Genomic DNA, 21378 nt, shown 5'->3' with positions numbered 1-21378 from the left:
TCCTGCATAATAGAAACGGGATGGATCCGTTATGCAGGCCATAGACTTCTAGTATGACGGAGTACATTCCGTCATAGAATTGCGTTATGGTCCGTGGTAACGGAATCCATAACGCAATTCTGCTTTTACCACCAAACGAAGCGTGAATGAATTTCCTAACATGACATTCGCTCATCTCTAATAGTATCTTATGAATATATATATGTTTTAGTCTAGCCTAGAATTTGATATTCCAACTGCGGCCCCAGTATTGTACCAGCTGCACAGATGCCTTTTCATTTTATACTAGAAAAAGGTCATCTTTTCTGTATCCTGGAAGTATGCCAGTAGCACTTGAAATGAAAGCTAAACCATGTTTAGCCATCCCTGATTCACACAATCTGAAAATCAGCTCCTAGTCTTTCCACAATACTCTGATCCCACCAGAGATTTTAGAAAGTGTCACTCTTCTCTTGACATTAATAAATCATATTCCATAATTGGTTTTAAGCAGGAACACAGAAATCACTCTCCAATAACAAATACAAAGAGGAAATGTAATTACCCTTTGATGTATGGTAGCTTCAGGGTATAGTCTGCAATCACAAAGGCCAAAAAAAAAGCAATCATAAATGAACCTTCACATTCCCCAGAGATAGAACCTCTGGTAAGAATCTATAATGTAGTATGGACTAATTTAGTGTACTCATTTAATATTTAAAGACATATCCCGTTGGTAGTCATGCTGAATCATCATGTTTTATTATTAATATTACATACAGTTCAACAGCTCAAACAAGCAGTAACATGGGCCTTCCCACTGAGCTTTAAGAATATTGATAGCAAAACACACAGTTACGTTTAATGTTCTATCACTCATAGTTACATAGTTGATACAGTTGAAAAAAGACATAAGTCCATCAGGTTCAACGAAGGGATAGGTGGGGACATGAATCCAAGAAGGAAGCGAGACTCAGATTTCTACATGTTTTCATAAGCATTTATGTTTTTTACTTTTAAGAATTCATCTAAACCTTTTTTTAAACTGTCCACTGTTCCTGCTGTGACCACGTCCTGAGGAAGTCTATTCCACAGCTTCACCGTTCTTACAGTAAAGAAGCTTTGATGCTTCTGGAGACTAAACTTTTTATTTTCCAGTTGGAGGCAGTGCCCCCTTGTCTTTTGAGGGCATTTGACATGGAACAGTTTTTCACAGTATTTTTTGTATGGCCCATTTATATATTTGTATAGGTTAATCATGTCCCCCCTTAGACGTCTCTTCTCAAGACTAAATAAATTCAATTCTTTTAATCTTTTTTCATAACTAAGACCCTCCATGCCCCTTATCAGTTTAGTCGCTCTCCTCTGTACTTTTTCCAGCTGCAGTGCATCCTTTCTATGTACTGGTGTCCGGAACTGAACTGCATATTCCAGATGAGGCCGCACCATCGCCTTGTAAAGTGGTAATATTACATCCCTGCCCCACGAGTCCATGCCTCTTTTAATGCATGACAATATCCTGGTAGCCTTAGAAGCAGCTGATTGACATTGTATGCTGTTATTTAATCTACCATCTACAAGGACACCCAAATCCTTCTCTATAAGGGACTCTCCCAGTGTTACATCACCTAGGACATATGAAGCACGGAGATTATTACTACCAAGATGAGTAACTTTACATTTGTCCACATTGGACCTCATTTGCCAAGTTGATGCCCAATCACTCAGAGTGTTCAAGTCAGCTTGTATTTTATGGACATCTTCCATAGACTGTACTGTAATACATAGCTTGGTGTCATCTGCAAAAATAGAAATGGTGCTATTAATCCTCATTAATAAATTAAATAATAGAGGGCCCAGCACTGAACCTTGGGGTACACCACTTATAACCCGGGACCATTCTGAATAGGAATCATTGACCACAACTCTCTGGACATGGTCCTTCAGCCAGTTTTTAATCCAATTACAAACTATACTTTCCAAGCCTATAGGTCTATAATTGCCTGTGGAGGACCTAGATCCTTTTTTGAATATGGGAAAACATTTGCCTTGCGCCAATCACTTGGCACTGTGCCAGTACCTAGAGAATCTTCAAAAATTATAAACAGGGGCACAGCAATGACTGAACTGAGCTCTTTAAGCACTCTTGGGTGTAATCCATCGGGACCCAGAGCCTTGTTCACATTTAGCTTATTTAACTTATCTTGGACCATATCTACAGTTAGCCAATTGAGTATATTACTGAATGTACTAACAGCCCCAGCACCACAGATAGCAGCTCCTTTCTCTTCTTTTGTATATACAGAGCTAAAAAAAACATTTAGTCTGCCTTTTCCTTATCTTCAGTGACTACCCCTCCTTTACCATTATTTAGGGGGACCTACCTGCTCGGACCTTGGTCTTTTAGCATTTATATATTTAAAGAAGTTTCGGAGATTTGTTTTGCTCTCTTTTGCCACCTGCTGTTCGTTTTGCATATTTGCTAATTTTATTTTCTTTTTACAGATTTTATTAAGCCCATTGTAATCTTCAAATTCTTACAGCTGACTCCTCAGATTTGTATTTTTTAAATGCCCTTTTTTTTTTGTCTTTTATCGCCCTTGTTACCTAAAGGAATCAATTTTTCAGTGCAATTACTCAATGTGGATTTAAAGCTCTCCCATCTATCCTCAGTATTATTATATGACAGTAGCTGCTCCCAGTCTATGCCCTGAAATGCTGCCCTCAATTCAGTGTCTTTGCTCTGCCTGACAGAGTTTGCTTCTTATAGTTTAGGGGGAATATAATTATATTGTGGTCACTATTACCTAGTGTTTCTCGAACAGTAACATTACCAACAAGCTCTGCATCATTAGAAATTACCAGATCCAACAGAGCATTGCCCCAAGTGGGAGCTTCTACAAACTGGCCCATAAAGTGGTCCTGCAGCAAGTTGAGGAATTTTCTCCCCTTTGCGGTTGAGGAAGAATCATGACCCCAGTCAGACAATGTCTGGTAAGTTAAAATCTCCCATTATGACCACTGTACCAGCCTGCGCAGCCCGCTCTTCTTGGTTATACAGTTGCGTTTCTATCTCCTCTGTGATGTTAAGGGGTCTATAGATTACACCAAGTATTATTTTTTCAGTGTTTATATCCCTTTGAGCTTCCACTCATTACGATTACCAATATAACTGATGGCTCACTCAAATTACTGGTGATTTAGAGACAAACAAGATGTAACAAAGATCAATTATACATGATTTTAGAATATAGTGGTAAGAGAAAAAAAAAGTTACCATCTAGGACCAGCAAACTCAAAATCTGCTACCTTTCTTCCTTAACTACTCTGATTAATAGATCTAGGACATAGGTGTTCACCAGAGCCCGCAGCAAGCCAGTTAGACTTTGCTGCTAGGGACCCACCAGGTTACATTTGTGGACTAAGGAGGCAGCAAACAGTTGCGAGCTCACATGTAGCAGACCTTTCAGATTCCAAGGAGTAGCAGGAGAGTAAAAAAAAGCCAGCGTCTAAGCCAGTAGAGTCAATAGAAGCCAAAACAAAACATAAGGGGTTAACTAAAAAACAAGCTGAGGAGTGAAAACTAGGATAATCAGTATAAAACTAGTAAGTAGACATGGGGGTTAATCCACAAAAACAAAAAACAAATAAGTCAAGCCAGGAGAATCTGTATAAAACTAATCAGTAGACAAGGGGTAAATCGTGAAACAAGCCAAGGTCAATACACAAGAAAGTTCAACAGAAATGCAGCATAATTCTGAGCACACAAAACAGGAACAAGGAAAACAAAATCACTGTACTGACATGCAGCCAGGACTTGGCTGGTCAGCATGACAACCCTCCTGGAATAGCCATACAAAGGAAGCATAGCTGGATAAGTTCCTGTCACATGAACTAAATATAAAACAAATGCATCCTACATGATGGACAAATTGCGGTTTTTGCTCATCAAAATTCATCAAAAATTCACTAATTGATATGCTACAAATAAAACTAAATTCTCTGGGGGGGGGGGGACATTTCTCAGTCCCAAGTAATGTGAGCCTCTTGAAGCCATTAAGTTGATAAATTGTCTTTCCTACCATTTTGTGCCTATACCCCTTTTACATATATATATATATATATATATATATATATATACAGGGAGTGCAGAATTATTAGGCAAGTTGTATTTTTGAGGATTAATTTTATTATTGAACAACAACCATGTTCTCAATGAACCCAAAAAACTCATTAATATCAAAGCTGAATATTTTTAGAAGTAGTTTTTAGTTTGTTTTTAGTTTTAGCTATTTTAGGGGGATATCTGTGTGTGCAGGTGACTATTACTGTGCACAATTATTAGGCAACTTAACAAAAAACAAATATATACCCATTTCAATTATTTATTTTTACCAGTGAAACCAATATAACATCTCAACATTCACAAATATACATTTCTGACATTCAAAAACAAAACAAAAACAAATCAGTGACCAATATAGCCACCTTTCTTTGCAAGGACACTCAAAAGCCTGCCATCCATGGATTCTGTCAGTGTTTTGATCTGTTCACCATCAACATTGCGTGCAGCAGCAACCACAGCCTCCCAGACACTGTTCAGAGAGGTGTACTGTTTTCCCTCCTTGTAAATCTCACATTTGATGATGGACCACAGGTTCTCAATGGGGTTCAGATCAGGTGAACAAGGAGGCCATGTCATTAGATTACCCTTTCTTGCCAGCCACGCTGTGGAGTACTTGGACGCGTGTGATGGAGCATTGTCCTGCATGAAAATCATGTTTTTCTTGAAGGATGCAGACTTCTTCCTGTACCACTGCTTGAAGAAGGTGTCTTCCAGAAACTGGCAGTAGGACTGGGAGTTGAGCTTGACTCCATCCTCAACCCGAAAAGGCCCCACAAGCTCATCTTTGATGATACCAGCCCAAACCAGTACTCCACCTCCACCTTGCTGGCGTCTGAGTCGGACTGGAGCTCTCTGCCCTTTACCAATCCAGCCACGGGCCCATCCATCTGGCCCATCAAGACTCACTCTCATTTCCTCAGTCCATAAAACCTTAGAAAAATCAGTCTTGAGATATTTCTTGGCCCAGTCTTGACGTTTCAGCTTGTGTATCTTGTTCAGTGGTGGTCGTCTTTCAGTCTTTCTTACCTTGGCCATGTCTGTGAGTATTGCACACCTTGTGCTTTTGGGCACTCCAGTGATGTTGCAGCTCTGAAATATGGCCAAACTGGTGGCAAGTGGCATCTTGGCAGCTGCACGCTTGACTTTTCTCAGTTCATGGGCAGTTATTTTGCGCCTTGGTTTTTCCACACGCTTCTTGCGACCCTGTTGACTATTTTGAATGAAACGATTGATTGTTCGATGATCACGCTTCAGAAGCTTTGCAATTTTAAGAGTGCTGCATCCCTCTGCAAGATATCTCACTATTTTTGACTTTTCTGAGCCTGTCAAGTCCTTCTTTTGACCCATTTTGCCAAAGGAAAGGAAGTTGCCTAATAATTATGCACACCTAATATAGGGTGTTGATGTCATTAGACCACACCCCTTCTCATTACAGAGATGCACATCACCTAATATGCTTAATTGGTAGTAGGCTTTCGAGCCCATACAGCTTGGAGTAAGACAACATGCATAAAGAGGATGATGTGGTCAAAATACTCATTTGCCTAATAATTCTGCACGCAGTGTATATACACACACACACATACATGTGTGTGTGTGTCTCCATGGTAACAGACTACAAAAAAGTTTAGTCTGGTACTACTCTCATACACCTTTCCACCTGACGTTTACATTTTGGTAAAATACACTCACTTAGCAACAAGTATGGGACAAATAGATGAGCATATGAATGTAGTACCAGACCACAAAGGGTTTGTTTGTAGTATGTTATCATGAAAATACATAGCTCTACACAAAAGCTGCTGATACAAGATTGTAGCAATTTTTATGCCAAGTTGGTTCAATTTTCAATTCAGACACATTTGTGACAATAAAAATGATTGTGAAGTTGGACACAGCCTTTATAGAAACTTAAAGCTGATATTTAGTTTTTAGTCCAGAAGGTCAATCAAATAATCATTTAAACTTGGACCTGCAATGAAAATATATCCAGGATTTATCCAGTTCATTTCACCATTAGCGCCTTCATCAAGTGGTATAATGACATGCTAGGTATTGGTATAAACAACTGACTCCTCTGACAAGTAGGTATTAGCAATAGAGAGAGCATTTCATTTATACTGTGAACATCTGTGATCACACAGTTATTACGGAGATCGAATAATCATATGGTTGACACTATGGCCAATAATACTCTAAATATATTGTAAGACACTATAGTGTATATTTACAGTACAGACCAAAAGTTTGGACACACCTTCTCATTCAAAGAGTTTTCTTTATTTTCATGACTATGAAAATTGTCGATTCACATTGAAGGCATCAAAACTATGAATTAACACATGTGGAATTATAAACATAAAAAAAAAGTGTGAAACAACTGAAAATGTCATATTCTAGGTTCTTCAAAGTAGCCACCTTTTGATTTGATTACTGCTTTGCACACTCATGGCATTCTCTTGATGAGCTTCAAGAGGTAGTCCCCTTATATGGTTTTCACTTCACAGGTGTACCCTGTCAGGTTTTAATAAGTGGGATTTCTTGCCTTATAAATGGGGTTGGGACCATCAGTTGCGTTGAGGAGAAGTCAGGTGGATACACAGCTGATAGTCCTACTGAATAGACTGTTAGAATTTGTATTATGGCAAGAAAAAAGCAGCTAAGTAAAGAAAAACGAGTGGCCATCATTACTTTAAGAAATGAAGGTCAGTCAGTCAGCCGAAAAATTGGGAAAACTTTGAAAGTAAGGGCTATTTTACCATGAAGGAGAGTGATGGGGTGCTGCGCCAGATGACCTGGCCTCCACAGTCACCGGACCTGAACCCAATCGAGATGGTTTGGGGTGAGCTGGACCGCAGAGTGAAGGCAAAAGGGCCAACAAGTGCTAAGCATCTCTGGGAACTCCTTCAAGACTGTTGGAAGACCATTTCAGGGGACTACCTCTTGAAGCTCATCAAGAGAATGCCAAGAGTGTGCAAAGCAGTAATCAAAGCAAAAGGTGGCTACTTTGAAGAACCTAGAATATGACATATTTTCAGTTGTTTCACACTTGTTTGTTATGTATATAATTCCACATGTGTTAATTCATAGTTTTGATGCCTTCATAGTCATGAAAATAAAGAAAACTCTTTGAATGAGAAGGTGTGTCCAAACTTTTGGTCTGTACTGTGTGTCCATATGCATAATAAACAGACACTTAGTTGCAGACACTGGCTACATACACCATTGTGTCTGTCATATGTTATGATATATAGCCAATTACAGTTTAATAACAAAGTAACATTTAAAAACTGACCACTAAAATTATTAGTATTGATTTAGTATTGTAAATACACTAGAAAATGTCACCACTAACCTTGCACGGAAGCTCTTAGATATTTGATGTGCTATAAAGGTCACTCAGATGGATAACATTTTGAGTAAATTAAGTACATAATAAAGAAAAGTAAATCTGGCCTTTTCAGTCACTCAAGGGTATATTTTATCATCTAGTAACGGTTAATAAAATGTGCATTCTGCTTTCATAGTTTACATATTGTGTGATGCTTAAAAGGAACCTGTCCCCAACTTTATGCTGCCCATACTAACGGCAGAATAAAGTAGAGACAGGCGAATTGATTTCAGCGGTCTGTCATTTATAATTTAAAAGTAAGTGTTTGCCGAGAACCAACATCACAATCATTGCAGACTGGGCCTGGAAAAGAGTCCCGGCCACCTGAGAAGAGTCCTGGTTACTCATGAATTCCTGCTCTCCTGCCCACCTGCTGATGACTGACAGGCTTCTACCTAGTTTTCTCCTTTACTCTCTAGGAGAGAACTGACAATCAGCAGCAGATGGGCGAGGAGAACAGGAGATTATGAATAACCAGGACTCTTCTCAGGTAGATTTGACTCTTTTCAAGGCCTGGGCTGCAATGATTATGATCCTGGTTCTCAGCAACCACTTACTATTAGCTCATGAGTGACACACTGCTGAAATCTGAATGTCTGTCGCTACTTTATCCTGCCCTCATCGATGTCAGCATAAAGTAGATGACAGGTTCCCTTTAAAGAGAATCGGTCACCGTGATTCTGCACCAGATCACAGTTTTTAGTTTTTTTCCTACTGCTCCCTTCCCCCCCACTGTCAGCACTCAAAGATTCACTGAAATACCTTGTCAGGACAAAATGGAGAGGACTCATCTGCGCACGCACGGCAGTCCTAACGGTGTATTTCAATGCAGCACTAAGCGGTGTCAGCGAGGGAATGGGAGGAAAAAAAAGTGATTTGAACTCCAGATGAATATTAGTACTGCAGTTAATAGTCCAAAATCAATCTTGGTGACAGATTTCCTTAAACTTACAGATCAATCATGTAAATATCAAAAAAGCTCATAATAAAATATTAAACCATAGCAAATGTAATAGATTCCGGGGTGTAGCTGCAGGGGATGCAGAGGCAGAAGTGACACTCAATCTCTAGTGTCGGAGGGCTCCCAAAGGCTTCTAAGCCATTTAACAAGAAACTATTATAAACTGCAGATGGTATGTGTAATCGCCAAATGCGATATGGCGATTTGGCCAACCCGAAAATAACGCGATTATATATGAAGGGGCCCCTATTAATAAAATGGCCTCTCTCCTATTGATAAAATGGCCAGCCTCTGTACTCACTTTCACGATGAATGCACTGCAGCAAGCGGCAGCGAGCGAGCCGGCCGGCGCGTGACTGACGTCACTTAGTCACGCTCCTGCTTCCTGAATTAAGTGGGAGGAGCGTGACAGTGACGTCAGTCACGCGCCGGCCGGCCCGCTTGATATCGTGCATTCATAGTGAAAGTGAGTACAGAGGCTGGCCATTTTATCAACAGGAGAGTTATGTGCGCAGTTTAGGACACATGAGGAGACACATAGGGCCATGAGGGGGACCAGCATAAGATTCTATATGTGTGTCTTATGCTGGCCCCCCTCATGGCCCTATGTGTCATAGCACAGATCCACCCCATAACAGCGTCATCCACAGGTCCCCCATAAGTGTCCTCCACAGATCCCCCATAAGTGTCCTCCACAGATCCCCCATATAACAGCGTCCTCCACAGATCCCCCATATAACAGCGTCCTCCACAGATCCCCCATATAACAGTGTCCTCCACAGATCCCCCATATAACAGCGTCCTCCACAGATCCCCCATATAACAGCGTCCTCCACAGATCCCCCATATAACAGCGTCCTCCACAGATCCCCCGCATAACAGCGTCCTCCACAGATCCCCCGCATAACAGCGTCCTCCACAGATCCCCCGCATAACAGCGTCCTCCACAGATCCCCCGCATAACAGCGTCCTCCACAGATCCCCCGCATAACAGCGTCCTCCACAGATCCCCCGCATAACAGCGTCCTCCACAGATCCCCCGCATAACAGCGTCATCCACAGATCCCCCGCATAACAGCGTCATCCACAGATCCCCCGCATAACAGCGTCATCCACAGATCCCCCGCATAACAGCGTCCTCCACAGATCCCCCACATAACAGCGTCATCCACAGATCCCCCGCATAACAGCGCCATCCACAGATCCCCCACATAACAGCGCCATCCACAGATCCCCATAACAGTGCATCATCCACAGATCCCCCATAACAGTGCCATCCACAGATCCCCCATAACTATGTCATACCCAGCCGTGTCAGCGGCTCATATGGGAAAATCCAAGCAAATAGACCTCTAGCACAATTCCCTTAAAATATTGCATCGCATATCGTTATCACAATTTTTAGGGCCCTAATCGCAATTGCACAAAATTCCCATATCGTGCAGTGAGATCCCTGGGAGCTGCCCTACATATCCTGATACTTAGTTTATAAAGTCTAGACCCATGAAAGGTCCTCTTTAAGCAGCACTTCCGCAAGCAATCCTCTGAGCCAATTTGCTACACTGTGTAGATATTTAGCCTTGGGTACTTAAAGGAAATGTGTCACCAAAAAATGTATCTGCCACTTAACACCTGATAGTAACATCTCCTTTTTTGTAATCTCTTTTTATTTTCTGATTACAGATTTCTTTATTCTGTTTCCTGCACATGATTATGGGGGCTGCCTTCTTTCCTGAGCTGTTCTTAACAGCATTTAGAAAGCATTAAAAATAGTGTTGATCGAGAATATTCTAATTGCAAATTTTTATTATAGTATATATATCTTCATAATCGTGAATATTCTCGATTTTTTTTTTAATCAGTACCCATGATCCCTTACTGCTTCTTGCTTGTGGGCCAATGAGAAGGCTGCAATATCTTTGACTTTAGGATTAGTGTTGATTGCAAATTTTTGTATCTCAAATTTTTATCGCACATTTTTCGATTGCCGATTTTCGCAATCAAGAAAATAATGACTGGAGATCACAAATTCTCAAATTTGCAAATATATGACGAATATTTGCCTAAATATTCACAAAATATAGCAAATTCGAATATTGCCACTGCTGCTCATCGCTGATTAGGAAGATTGCTTTATGGCAGCCACACAATGGACAGGAGGGGACCTCATTGTGCAGAGGTCATTGTACAAGGGAAGAATAGATAAGATTTGACAATCACCTTTTGTGAATGGTGGATCCTGTCTTATCTGTCATTTTAATCCTGCCTGTAATGATATCACCTCTGTGTATAGATAAGCAACGAACTGCAGTAAAGATTGATTTAGATGGGGCAATAAATCGGGCAGATTATTGGGATCGTTCTTGACAATCTGCCTGTCTAAATGTGCTGCCGATCACCTGATGAACGAGCGAAATGCTCGTTCATCAGGTGATCCTGTCGTTCGTGCAGGCACCTAAATTATAACTTCTGGGCAGCAGATCGTGCTGTCTAAACAACGATCTGCTGCCGGGAAACAATGCATCTATATGAGGATGAGCGATCTCAATATCGATCCCTTGTTCTCATACTGTGGAGGAGATCGCTGCATGTAAATAAATCGCTTCACCCACGCTAAACGAGCAGCTGACTATCAGGAAGGAACGCTTCCTTCTGGACAATCAGCTGCTCCTCGGCGCGTGTAAATGCGCCTTAAAGTGATCTGTACAGACCAAGAAGTGACACCTATTATTAGACTTAGTGGTCAGTGCAAAAACTGAAGGGTTTTATGGTTTTTGTTTAAATATAGATAGTGACATGGGCTATTAAAAATATCATCACAAATATATTAATATAGGATTTAAACAATGGGTAATTTTCTGATGACACATTTCCTTTAATGCAAGGGACTTTGACCGACACCTCTAGAAGGCGCTGAAGTTTATATCTGAGAATAATGTGAACACAAGAATGCATTTACTGAGCATCTGAATGGTACCAATTACGTTCTAATATTAATGCTGAAAATGTAGGCCACTGGTTTATGGATGCAAAGAAAATGTGACAGGCCATGAATTTAAATTGCCATAATAATTTTTGATTTCTATAAAAACTTCATTTAGGTTTCTAATTCCCATATCATGAAATGCTGTATTTTAAATACTATTAAAATGTATTCCTCAGACCCAAGACTGGAGTATGAGATGGAGCTTCCCCTATTTTAGACTCCCTTATGGGTTCAGGCTCGCCATTACCTAGGAGTCCACGACTACATGTACAGAGGTCTGGCATTGTCAGTCATTCTCTAGATGGGGAGATGTAGCGGCGGCCGCATGGGCAGCAGAAGCGACGCAGGTGTTGGGGAGCCAGGTAAGTACTAGCTGTGTGAGGGGCCTGGGTGTATGGGGAGGCATTTTAGGGGTTAGATAACCCCTTGAATCTCAAAATATATGTTTATAATGGATGGAGACCTATTTTACAGCTCCAGAACTTGAAATGCACAGTTTTCCTTCACACTGCCATAAAGGGAAGGTCTACCATTGCAATAATTTCTCCATCTAAAATAAATGTAAAGCAACTACAGTAAAACAAAAACACAAATAGACTTGATTAAAAATATCCTTATGGTTTAAAGGGTTTTCTGAGGAAAAAATAAATAAATAAATAAATAAAATAAACAACGTACAGCCATGGGTGTAGGAACAACCACGACAATTCATGCATTTATTTATTTTTTTACAAAACAATATACTTTGAGGCAAAATGACATGAAGATGACCATAAGTGTAAAGTGCTGGTTGTGAAGCGTAATATGTCAGGTTAAGTATATGTCAAAAGTGTAAAAATTTTTCCTGGAAGTGAAAGAGTTAATGGGAGCTCTGAAGATCCAACCTCTGTGATCAATTACGACACAGAATTATCGCTCTGGGAATATAATCACTGGCAAATGCCAAGGAGCCTGGATTCTTGTGGCCAATCATAAGTTCAATAAAGAACGTGACTTCGAAGACTCTTTTAAAGGAATGTGTTGTCTATCAGACTTTCTCCCAGTTAAAACCAGATAGTGACGCATCCTTTTTTTTTTCTAACCTGTTCTTAACAGCGTTTACAGATATGCTTAATAAGACATATCACAGGTCTGGTGACAGAGGGTCTTTAATTTGTATCTAAATTGTGCTGATTTGTAATATTCTCCAAGTACAGTAAACCCCCTGCAGCTCTGTATATTTCACAAGAGCCGCAATCTTGTCTGGTTTATGTTGAGATTGTCCAGAAAAGTCCCTAGAAAACGGATTTTAACATCCGAAACCAACTGTTTTATTTCCATTTGGTAAACATTACTGATTTTTACCAGTGTAAGAGGATTTCAGGTAGAAAGAAGAGCCCCAGGGGCTGGCAGCCATTCTAATCAGGTAAAATGTTTCCTTTAGTGCGTGGAATGAATAACCCATTTAATTCCTGGCTATCATTCCGCTATTCAATTTCCTAATTTACAGCAGTGCTCTGGTTTTTCCTGTCTGCAATGTGATTTATTCGCTGTAGCCAGGAAACGTAATCCAAAGTGATGGAAGCAGTGGAAATTGCTTCTTTCAAATGTTTCCCTAATCCCGACCTGGAACGCTTTCAACATTACATCTAGCTGCCTGTAAGAGGAAAGGAGAGTACTAGACACATCATTTACAGAGAAAAGAGCACGTAGGAAATAGAAATGTCAGCACTTAATTACGGATACGTATTTAGCGATTGCAGTGTAACTGTGTTTAGCAGGAGATCTGGGAATATCATCAGAATAAAAGATTATACTTCCAATAAATATTGAGGATTGGGCTTTAGGCTTGAGTGTCAGTTGTCTATCACCATTCTAGCAGAACGTGAACTGCCTTCAATCCTGACACTTTGGGCATTTATTATTAGGAAAGTGAAATCGCTTGCAGCAGAGAGCACAGTTGCCCATAGGATTTTACCTGTCATTATTCAAGCACATTCTAGAAAATGACAGCAGATAGGTAATTACTATAGCTACAGCTGCTAATTCACCTAATTTCCAGTTACTTCTGTGATAAATGATTAACTCCTATCTGTATTTGGCATCACTTCTACCTTCTGTTCTAAACAAGCCTGTATTTTGCTATTTATGTCCAGTTACATGGCATCATGGCAGATCCTTACAGATCATGTTAACATATATGTACCTTCCCATATAATGTTATTATTTTACTTTTAGTAAAAGAATAAAAACCTGAACTGTGTGATCTGACATTTAGCCTGTGGTGCGCTGTTTATTCACAGAAGATCAATGGACTCTGAAACATAACTTAACACATAACACTTAAAAAGGACAGTCTTCCCTTTGGTGTGGAGGCACAGTCTTAGGGTACTTTCAGACTAGCGTTTTTGTTTTCCGGTATTGAGTTTCGTCAAGGGAGCTCAATACCCCAAAAAAAACGGATCAGTTTTATCCTAATGCATTCTGAATGGAGAGCATTCCGTTCAGTCCCTCTTACGTTTTTTTGGACGGAGAAAATACCGCAGCATGCATCCGGATCCGTCTGACAAATGCCATCAGTTTGCGTCTGGAATCCTCTGCCGCAAGTGTGAAAGTACCCTTACTTAATTATGCTTGCCCCTTCACAGTTAATATGCCTCCTTAATGCCCCCTCACAGTGGGTATGCCCCCTTAGCACCCCCTCACAGTCAGTATGCCCCCTTGCTGCCCTTAGTGCTGACTCTTTAGGGTCCATTCACACGTCCGTAAGTGTTTTGCGGATCCGCAAATTGCGGATCCGCAAAACACGGACACCTGCAATGTGCGATCCGCAATTTGCGGATACGCACATCACAGACACTATAATAGAAAATGCCTTTTCTGGTCCGAAATTGCGGACAAGAATAGGACATATTCTGTTTTTTCAAAGGAACAAAATTGCGGATCCCGAAAAAACGGATGCGGATCCCAAAAATGCGGATGCGGATCCAGGAAATGTGGATTTGCATCCGTTCCAGCCCCATTGAAAGTGAATGCATCCGCAAATTGCGGAACGAATACGGACCCAAATTACGGACGTGTGAATGGACCCTTACTGAAGCCCTTGTAGTTTTAACAAAATAAAAAAGCACTACTCACCAAGCCCCGCTCCCCAGATGAATGAAGCACATTCTCCCCAGGCTTGTGCTTCTCCTGCTCAATCCAACACCTACTTCACCTCGCCTGCTGCTGGGCAGAGCACAGGCTGGGGAATGGTGGAGCAGGGAGCTAACAGCTTCCAGCTTCACCATTGTATTCAACTGTATCTGCATCCTGAGTATGTATATACAGGTGAAAGCAGGACATGCTGCATCCTCCCAACCGTCCACCGAATCCAGGATTGTTGAAAGGAAAAAGTCATGTGAGCTGCTGGTGGTTGGCCCAATGCAGTTACACAGTTCGCCCTATGGTTAACGAGGCCCTGGGTGAAGGTATATTACTTGTTACCCTACTCACATCTTAAAGAAATCAAGTGTTTGCCCTGAAAAGGGCGAGTTGATCAACAGGAATCGCTCTCTAGTTTTCTCCCTAATCCTAAAAGCGTTATTCTTCAACATTCTGACCTGTGTTATGGTCAAAAGCCAGATCTCTAATGCTGCTATTTATACACCCCCTCCCAACTACACTAAGTGGACAGCATGATCAATTGCCTGATGTCATATCATAGGGGGCTGGAAACGGCCCATCAAATCACCTGATTTCAGGGCGGTACAATAGGCCATGCCCCTTCACTAGGATAGGCTGTTACATGATAGAGGGGCAGGTAGGATGGTTCAGCCTCCTTTGATCAGCAGCCTGTTGGAAATTGCCATTGACAGAGGATGACAACTAATTGTTCACACTGCAAGCTGTCATCTCATGGTGGAGGATCCACTTGTCATAGGCTACCTCACAATTCCAAATGGAGGACTATTGTGTCCAAGGGGCGTGGGTCAGTGGGTTAAAGAGAATAATAATTGGTGTTCTTGTGATGGAATATTACCTGTCACCGGCCAGACATACAAGGATGCAGAACAGATTGATTGTGAAAGCCACAGTCATAGAAAACATGTGAACCTGGTATATTACTTGGCTGGTTGCAGGTTATTGATTAGTCTGATAATGCTGAATGGTCATGGTACTGATAGCCAGTTGTCATAGTGCTCATCATATGGCTACGAATATTACAGTTGGTGTAGTCATGTAGGGTGCTTTATTGATTTATTTTGACAGCTATATAGAAGTAATGCTGATATGGCTCCATGTTCATTGGTCTTAAAATAATTTAATATAATTACACAGAATATCCATTTACACAATCTATCATATACCACTCATTAGTGCTGAGCCTCCATCATAATCGGTGGGATCAGTCATATAATTAGTGGGAATAGAACTAGTAGGGACCAGTATACATCCCTATCACATATACTCTAATACAGGCCCTCCAGCTGTTATAAAACTACAACTCCCACAATGCCCTGCTGTACGGTGATAGCTGTAGGCTGTTCATCCATGGTGATGGATCATGTGATGGACGCAGTGACGTCAAAGGTCCTATTGCTCACAGATGAAGACAGAAGAGATGCCAGCTGTGCGAACTTGTGGATTAAGGCGAGTTAAATTTTTTTTATTTTTTTTTAACCCCTCCAGCCCTATTTTACTTAGCATTCTGTATTCAGAATGCTATTATTTTCCCTTATAACCATGTTATAAGGGAAAATAAGAATGATCGGGTCCCCATCCCGATTGCCTCCTAGCAACCGTGCGGGAAAATCGCACTGCATCCGCACTTGCTTGCGGATGCTTGCGATTTTCACGCAGCCCCATTCACTTCTATGGGGCCTGCGTTGCGTGAAAAACGCACAAAATAGAGCTTGCTGCGATTTTCACGCAACGCACAAGTGATGCGTGAAAATCACCGCTCATGTGCACAGCCCCATAGAAATGAATGGGTCCGGATTCAGTGTGGGTGCAATGCGTTCAACTCACGCATTGCACCCGTGCGGAAAACTCGCCCCCGTGTGAAAGGGGCCTTAGACTGCATACTTTAAAGGGTTTTTCTACTGTTTATTATGTTTTATAGCATAGCAGGTTTCATTGCTATTTGTATCAGGTATGCAGTTAGTAAAATAGCCATTAGGTAAGGATAGACACTAGTCAAATTGTCAACTTTGTCAAAATGCCCTGCAGTTAATCATGGCAGTTAGACAGGGATGATATGTGAGCTACACAAACAAAGCTGTTCACAGCTCAGGTACAGTATGTTGCAGTATTGTCTCACTCTATTCACTGCTTCTGTCTTTTTTGTTGCTGCTATTTACCTTCAAACACTTCCACAACTTCCACCCTTTGTTCCTTCTATCCACATCAGTCCCCATCTCCTTTCCTCACCCACGTACAGTACACATACACTTTTTACTTTCTTACGTCACCTTGACCCATCTTTCTTCACGGTGCAGCACAAAAACATGCTCACAAATCACTCAACCATCTGTTGTCTCTTTCAATTCCACTGCTACTACACTAGCTGCAGGTGACATCTCAACAACCCTAGGTCAACCTTCTTTTGCTAATCTCAGCTTCTCACCTACCACACAGAGAAATCCTGGGAATCAGATTAACATTCGCTGTATGTCTTCTTCTGTCTCCATTAACTGTGCCCCTTGGAACTCTCAGTCTATGTGCAACTAACTACCCATCATCCATTCATCTACTGAATTATAAAATGCTGTGGAATATGGTTGAGCTACACAAATAAATGTGTATTATTAATGAGCTGTCCTGATCATCTGGCTGAAGGAGCTTGTGAAGATGTCTATTAAGGTGTAAAGGGTCGAGTATGGTCACTGTCTCACTTCCTCTTTAGTTGTAGAGTAGACTATACATTTGCGTTCAATGCAGAGGTGTTTCATTTGTAGCCTTAGGCTCAATTCACACCTGAGCGTTTTACAGCGCGTTCCTACGCGCTGTAAAACGCTCAACAAGGAGAAACCAATGCTTCCCTATGGGAATGGTTCTCACCTGGGCGTTTTACAGCGCGTACGATCGCGCTGTAAAACGCCCGACGCTCACACAAGTACAGGAGCGTTTTTTTGGGCGCTTGTCGCGCGTTCCCGTACATAGACTTTCGGGAACGCGCGACACTGTGTGCACACTTGTCTCTGTATGCGCGCTTGTAAACGTCCGTACAATCGCGCATACAGAGCGCTCCTTTCAGAACGCTCAGGTGTGAATTGAGCCTAAAAAAGATTTCCTGTTGCAGTAGAAACCTACTGTAGGACTGTTGCATTATCCACAAATTCACAAATTTTGGAATGGTTCCTAGTTCACAGTCATGAGGATACAGATTAAACATGTTAATGCCAAGGCAGCAGCTTTGCAGACTAGGATGTCAACGAGTTTGAGGTAGGACTCCCTGCAATTACAAAAATAAAAAAGGTCCCAGGTGGCATACCTTGGACGAGAGCTGGCCACACATGCATGGCAATGCTCTACAGAAAAAAAGATAGAGATCTAAAAACAGCTGAGCAAGGTTCTCAGAATTGGCAAGGGTCCTCATGGGCATAGCACAGATTATGCCATATATAAATGGCAGAAGTAGTACATCCTGTAGCACAGCTGTGCAGGAAACATTGACTCAATGACTGGAAATTTCTCCAATAGGAACCAGCATGTTACAGTAACAGAATGTGCTGCCAGTGCTTTCATCTGCATATGTGCTGAACTATAGATCACTATGTTGAGATAAAATAAGCTAATTGCATCAGTAGATGTAAATCATTTTCCAGAACACTGTAATGACCCTATAACCAGGACAGATTTTTATTTGCTGGATGTAAACCTAATGAAGGACAACAAGCATTGAAAATTGTATACATTTTCATTATACAAAGAATAACCTTAATAAAACCATAATACCATTTTAAGGATTTCAGTGCACTATATGATATGATATTTCACAATGCCTGTTTTTTTTTTCTTTCCAATATTTTTTTATTTTTATCAGTTTTAGACTGTAGTTGCATGTGATCCACTTCCCCATCTGTAGCAAGCAATTTTTTCCTTACCATTTCCTTCTCTGCGTCCATGCTCTACGTGCAAGCTGCGGCTAAATCATATCTAGTCTGCTATTCTTTTGATCTGATGGCTTGGCAGGTATTATGAGAAAGAAACATCTTTCGGGGGAAGTGGTAAGCCAAAGCGGCATTGGCTTATATCTTTACCACAAACTTCTGGAAGCAGATCAAATTCCTTACTTGCCTGGAGAAACCTCCATGTGCTACTGTAGTCCATGCTGTTCTGAATTCACAGAAGAAACCCCATTCCAACCACACAAAGTATACGTTAGAAATAGAAGCCTCAGACTACCATCAAATTGCCATATTATATGTTATTTTAACACTGGTGTGAATGGAATTTTCCTTTTGATGGTAGAGGCTTGTAATTTACATTTTGTTATATTGTTCTTCCTCATGGGTAACAGATGCTGGATGATAACTGATAATTGGAGTAATTACAAAGCAGAACACGTTGTCAATTCGTTTTCTAGAGATCATGAATGGCACACACATCTTTCTTATGCAACGTTTCCTGTTCCTTGAGGAAGTCCTATGTGCACAAATGTTGCCGTTTCTGGCTTATGTCCTACAAATAAAGCAATGGAGGTACCCTGGACTCTTCTTGCAAGCTAGATTTTCTTGGCGGGTTTAAGTGGAAGCCACTCCAGAACATGGCATGCCACCAATTAAATTGGGGCACAGGTTACCCATTCAGATAGGCTATCTCCTACTATACTACCTGCATGTTCACAAACCTGTTTGGACTTTTGATATGGGCGATTAGGACTTCATTTTAAGTCCACTACCAATTGTTAAACATTTAAATACCTATAATTGGGAAACTAATGGTCTGGAAATTCTGTTAATTCAATGTTCTACAAACATTGTGTTGTGGATATAAGACTGAAAGATCTGAAGCCATTACAAGATGGCGCTGGCATGCAGGACTACTCCCCACTTATCTATAATTTACATTCATTAGCTATGCTAATTGCGCAGAAGTGAAAATGTATTTTTGTATAAATGACCAATGGAACAATGCCACGAGCCTGAGGGGGGACGCCCCCTCTGATGTACATATATACTGCTTAACTTCCTCTAATAAACAAGAGAATTTTGCTTTGATCCTTGAAGAAGTGTCCGTGTGATTTTCTCCATCGTGCACGACTAACTAACAGCTTGTAATTTGGAGCAGACAGTTGACAAGATAGCACAGCTTGTATGCATCCAAAACAGTATAATGTGAGATTAGCAGGAAAGTACATTTTCAGCATTTGAGAACCAGTAAAGTGTAGAAGGTGAGTTTAGTCCAGTCTGCTTTGCATGTGATGCAGAATAGTACGAGTTTTGATTCAGTATTGCATTAACATAAAATGACATATGTAATCTAAGGACAGTACTAAAAGGTCCTTGAATAAGAATTTATATTTTACATTTCCTACAGGTTGGAGTTCCAGATAATCCAGCACAGAAGCACCACCCTTCAGAGTATCCACCACAAAGTCCTAATTCGCTACAAAGCCATCTAGTGGTGTGTTACCAGAAGCAATTCTAATGTGCTCACAGCAGTGTCAGTGTATATACAGTGCATTTGGAAAGGCTTCAGACCCTTACAGTTTTTTCACATTGCAGTCTTGTGCATTAATAAAAAAAAAAGTTCAAGTTCCCCCCCATCATTGTGCACTCAATAGCCCATAATGAGAAAGTGAAAACAGAATGTTCAAAATCTTTGCTAATTTATTGAAAAGTGAAATATAAAATATTGCATTGACATAAGTATTCAGACAATTTGCTCAGTACTGAGTTGAAGTACGGTACCTTTGGCAGGGATTTTCTGCAATTCTTCTCTGCAGATCCTCTCAAGCTCTGTCAGGTTTGATGGAATCTGTAAGTGGGCAGCCATTTTCAGATCTCTCCAGAGATGTTAGATTGGGTTCAAGTCAGGGCTCTGGATAGGCTATTCAAGGACAATCACAGAATTGTCCCTAAGCCACTCCTGTGTAGTCCTCCCTGTGTCCTTAGGGTCATTGCATTGTTGAAAGGTAAACCTTCAGTCCAGCCTAAGGTTCAGTACAAACTGGAGCAGGTTTTCATTAAAGGGGGTTGTCTTTTTTTTTTTATATTGATGACAGGATAGGTTATCTATATCAGATCGGCAGAGGTCTGACTCCTGGCACCCCCACAAATCAACAGAAGGCAGCGGGGGTCTTACTCACATTGGGGCTCTGATCTGAGGTCTGAATGGGGGGAATTCACACTGGGGGTCTGAGATGAGGTCTGAATGGGGTCTTATTAACATTATGGGTCTGATCTGAAGTCTGGTTAACATTGGGGGTTTGACTGGTGGTCTGATCTGAGGTCTAATAAAAATTATAATTATTATTATATTTTTTTCCCTCCTGTAAAACCTTGGTGCGTCTTATGGCCAGGTGTTTCTTATAGTGCGAATAAATATTGCTAAATACGGTATATAACCATAACAGTATCACACCCACAACTCCATGATATTAAAATCAACATAACTATATAAAAATCTAAATATTTATCCACCCAATACAAATAAACAAGTTTAAACCAACCAAAAGCTCTAAACATGAATAATTGACAAGTAGTTCTTGAACATGTCCTCTCATCACCAAAGTGCTAAAAGCAAAGTAAAAGAAAATGGCCATTTTGTAGAAAACATTCATACTCACAGTATTCAATGCCCAACACAATGTCCCTGAAGTATATCCGAGCTTGCTCTTCTGAAAACGGATGGTCACATGGCACCTCCATGACTGGCCTAAGAGGATAGAAAATTGTATTAAAAGCTACATCCAAGACAGGAATTGAATTGGGGTGGACAGATTTTTGATGCCTTGAAACACTATAGGA

At 40.9% G+C, this 21378-nt stretch overlaps 1 protein-coding gene across 2 annotated transcripts in view; it reads right to left on the bottom strand.

The window, feature by feature from the left end:
* Positions 1-21378, bottom strand: part of CAMKK1 (calcium/calmodulin dependent protein kinase kinase 1) — a 271268-nt gene that overhangs the window by 61804 nt on the left and 188086 nt on the right. For both annotated transcript variants that reach the window (XM_040424856.1, XM_040424857.1), the window contains exon 9: positions 21198-21286. In XM_040424856.1, coding sequence (XP_040280790.1) covers positions 21198-21286 — 89 coding nt within the window. The remainder of the gene's footprint in view (positions 1-21197; positions 21287-21378) is intronic.

Source organism: Bufo bufo, chromosome 3 (assembly GCF_905171765.1).
Source record: "Bufo bufo chromosome 3, aBufBuf1.1, whole genome shotgun sequence".
Taxonomy (NCBI): domain Eukaryota; kingdom Metazoa; phylum Chordata; class Amphibia; order Anura; family Bufonidae; genus Bufo; species Bufo bufo.
Note: the sequence above shows the minus strand (reverse complement) of the source record. Positions and strands in the feature narration are given on the sequence as shown.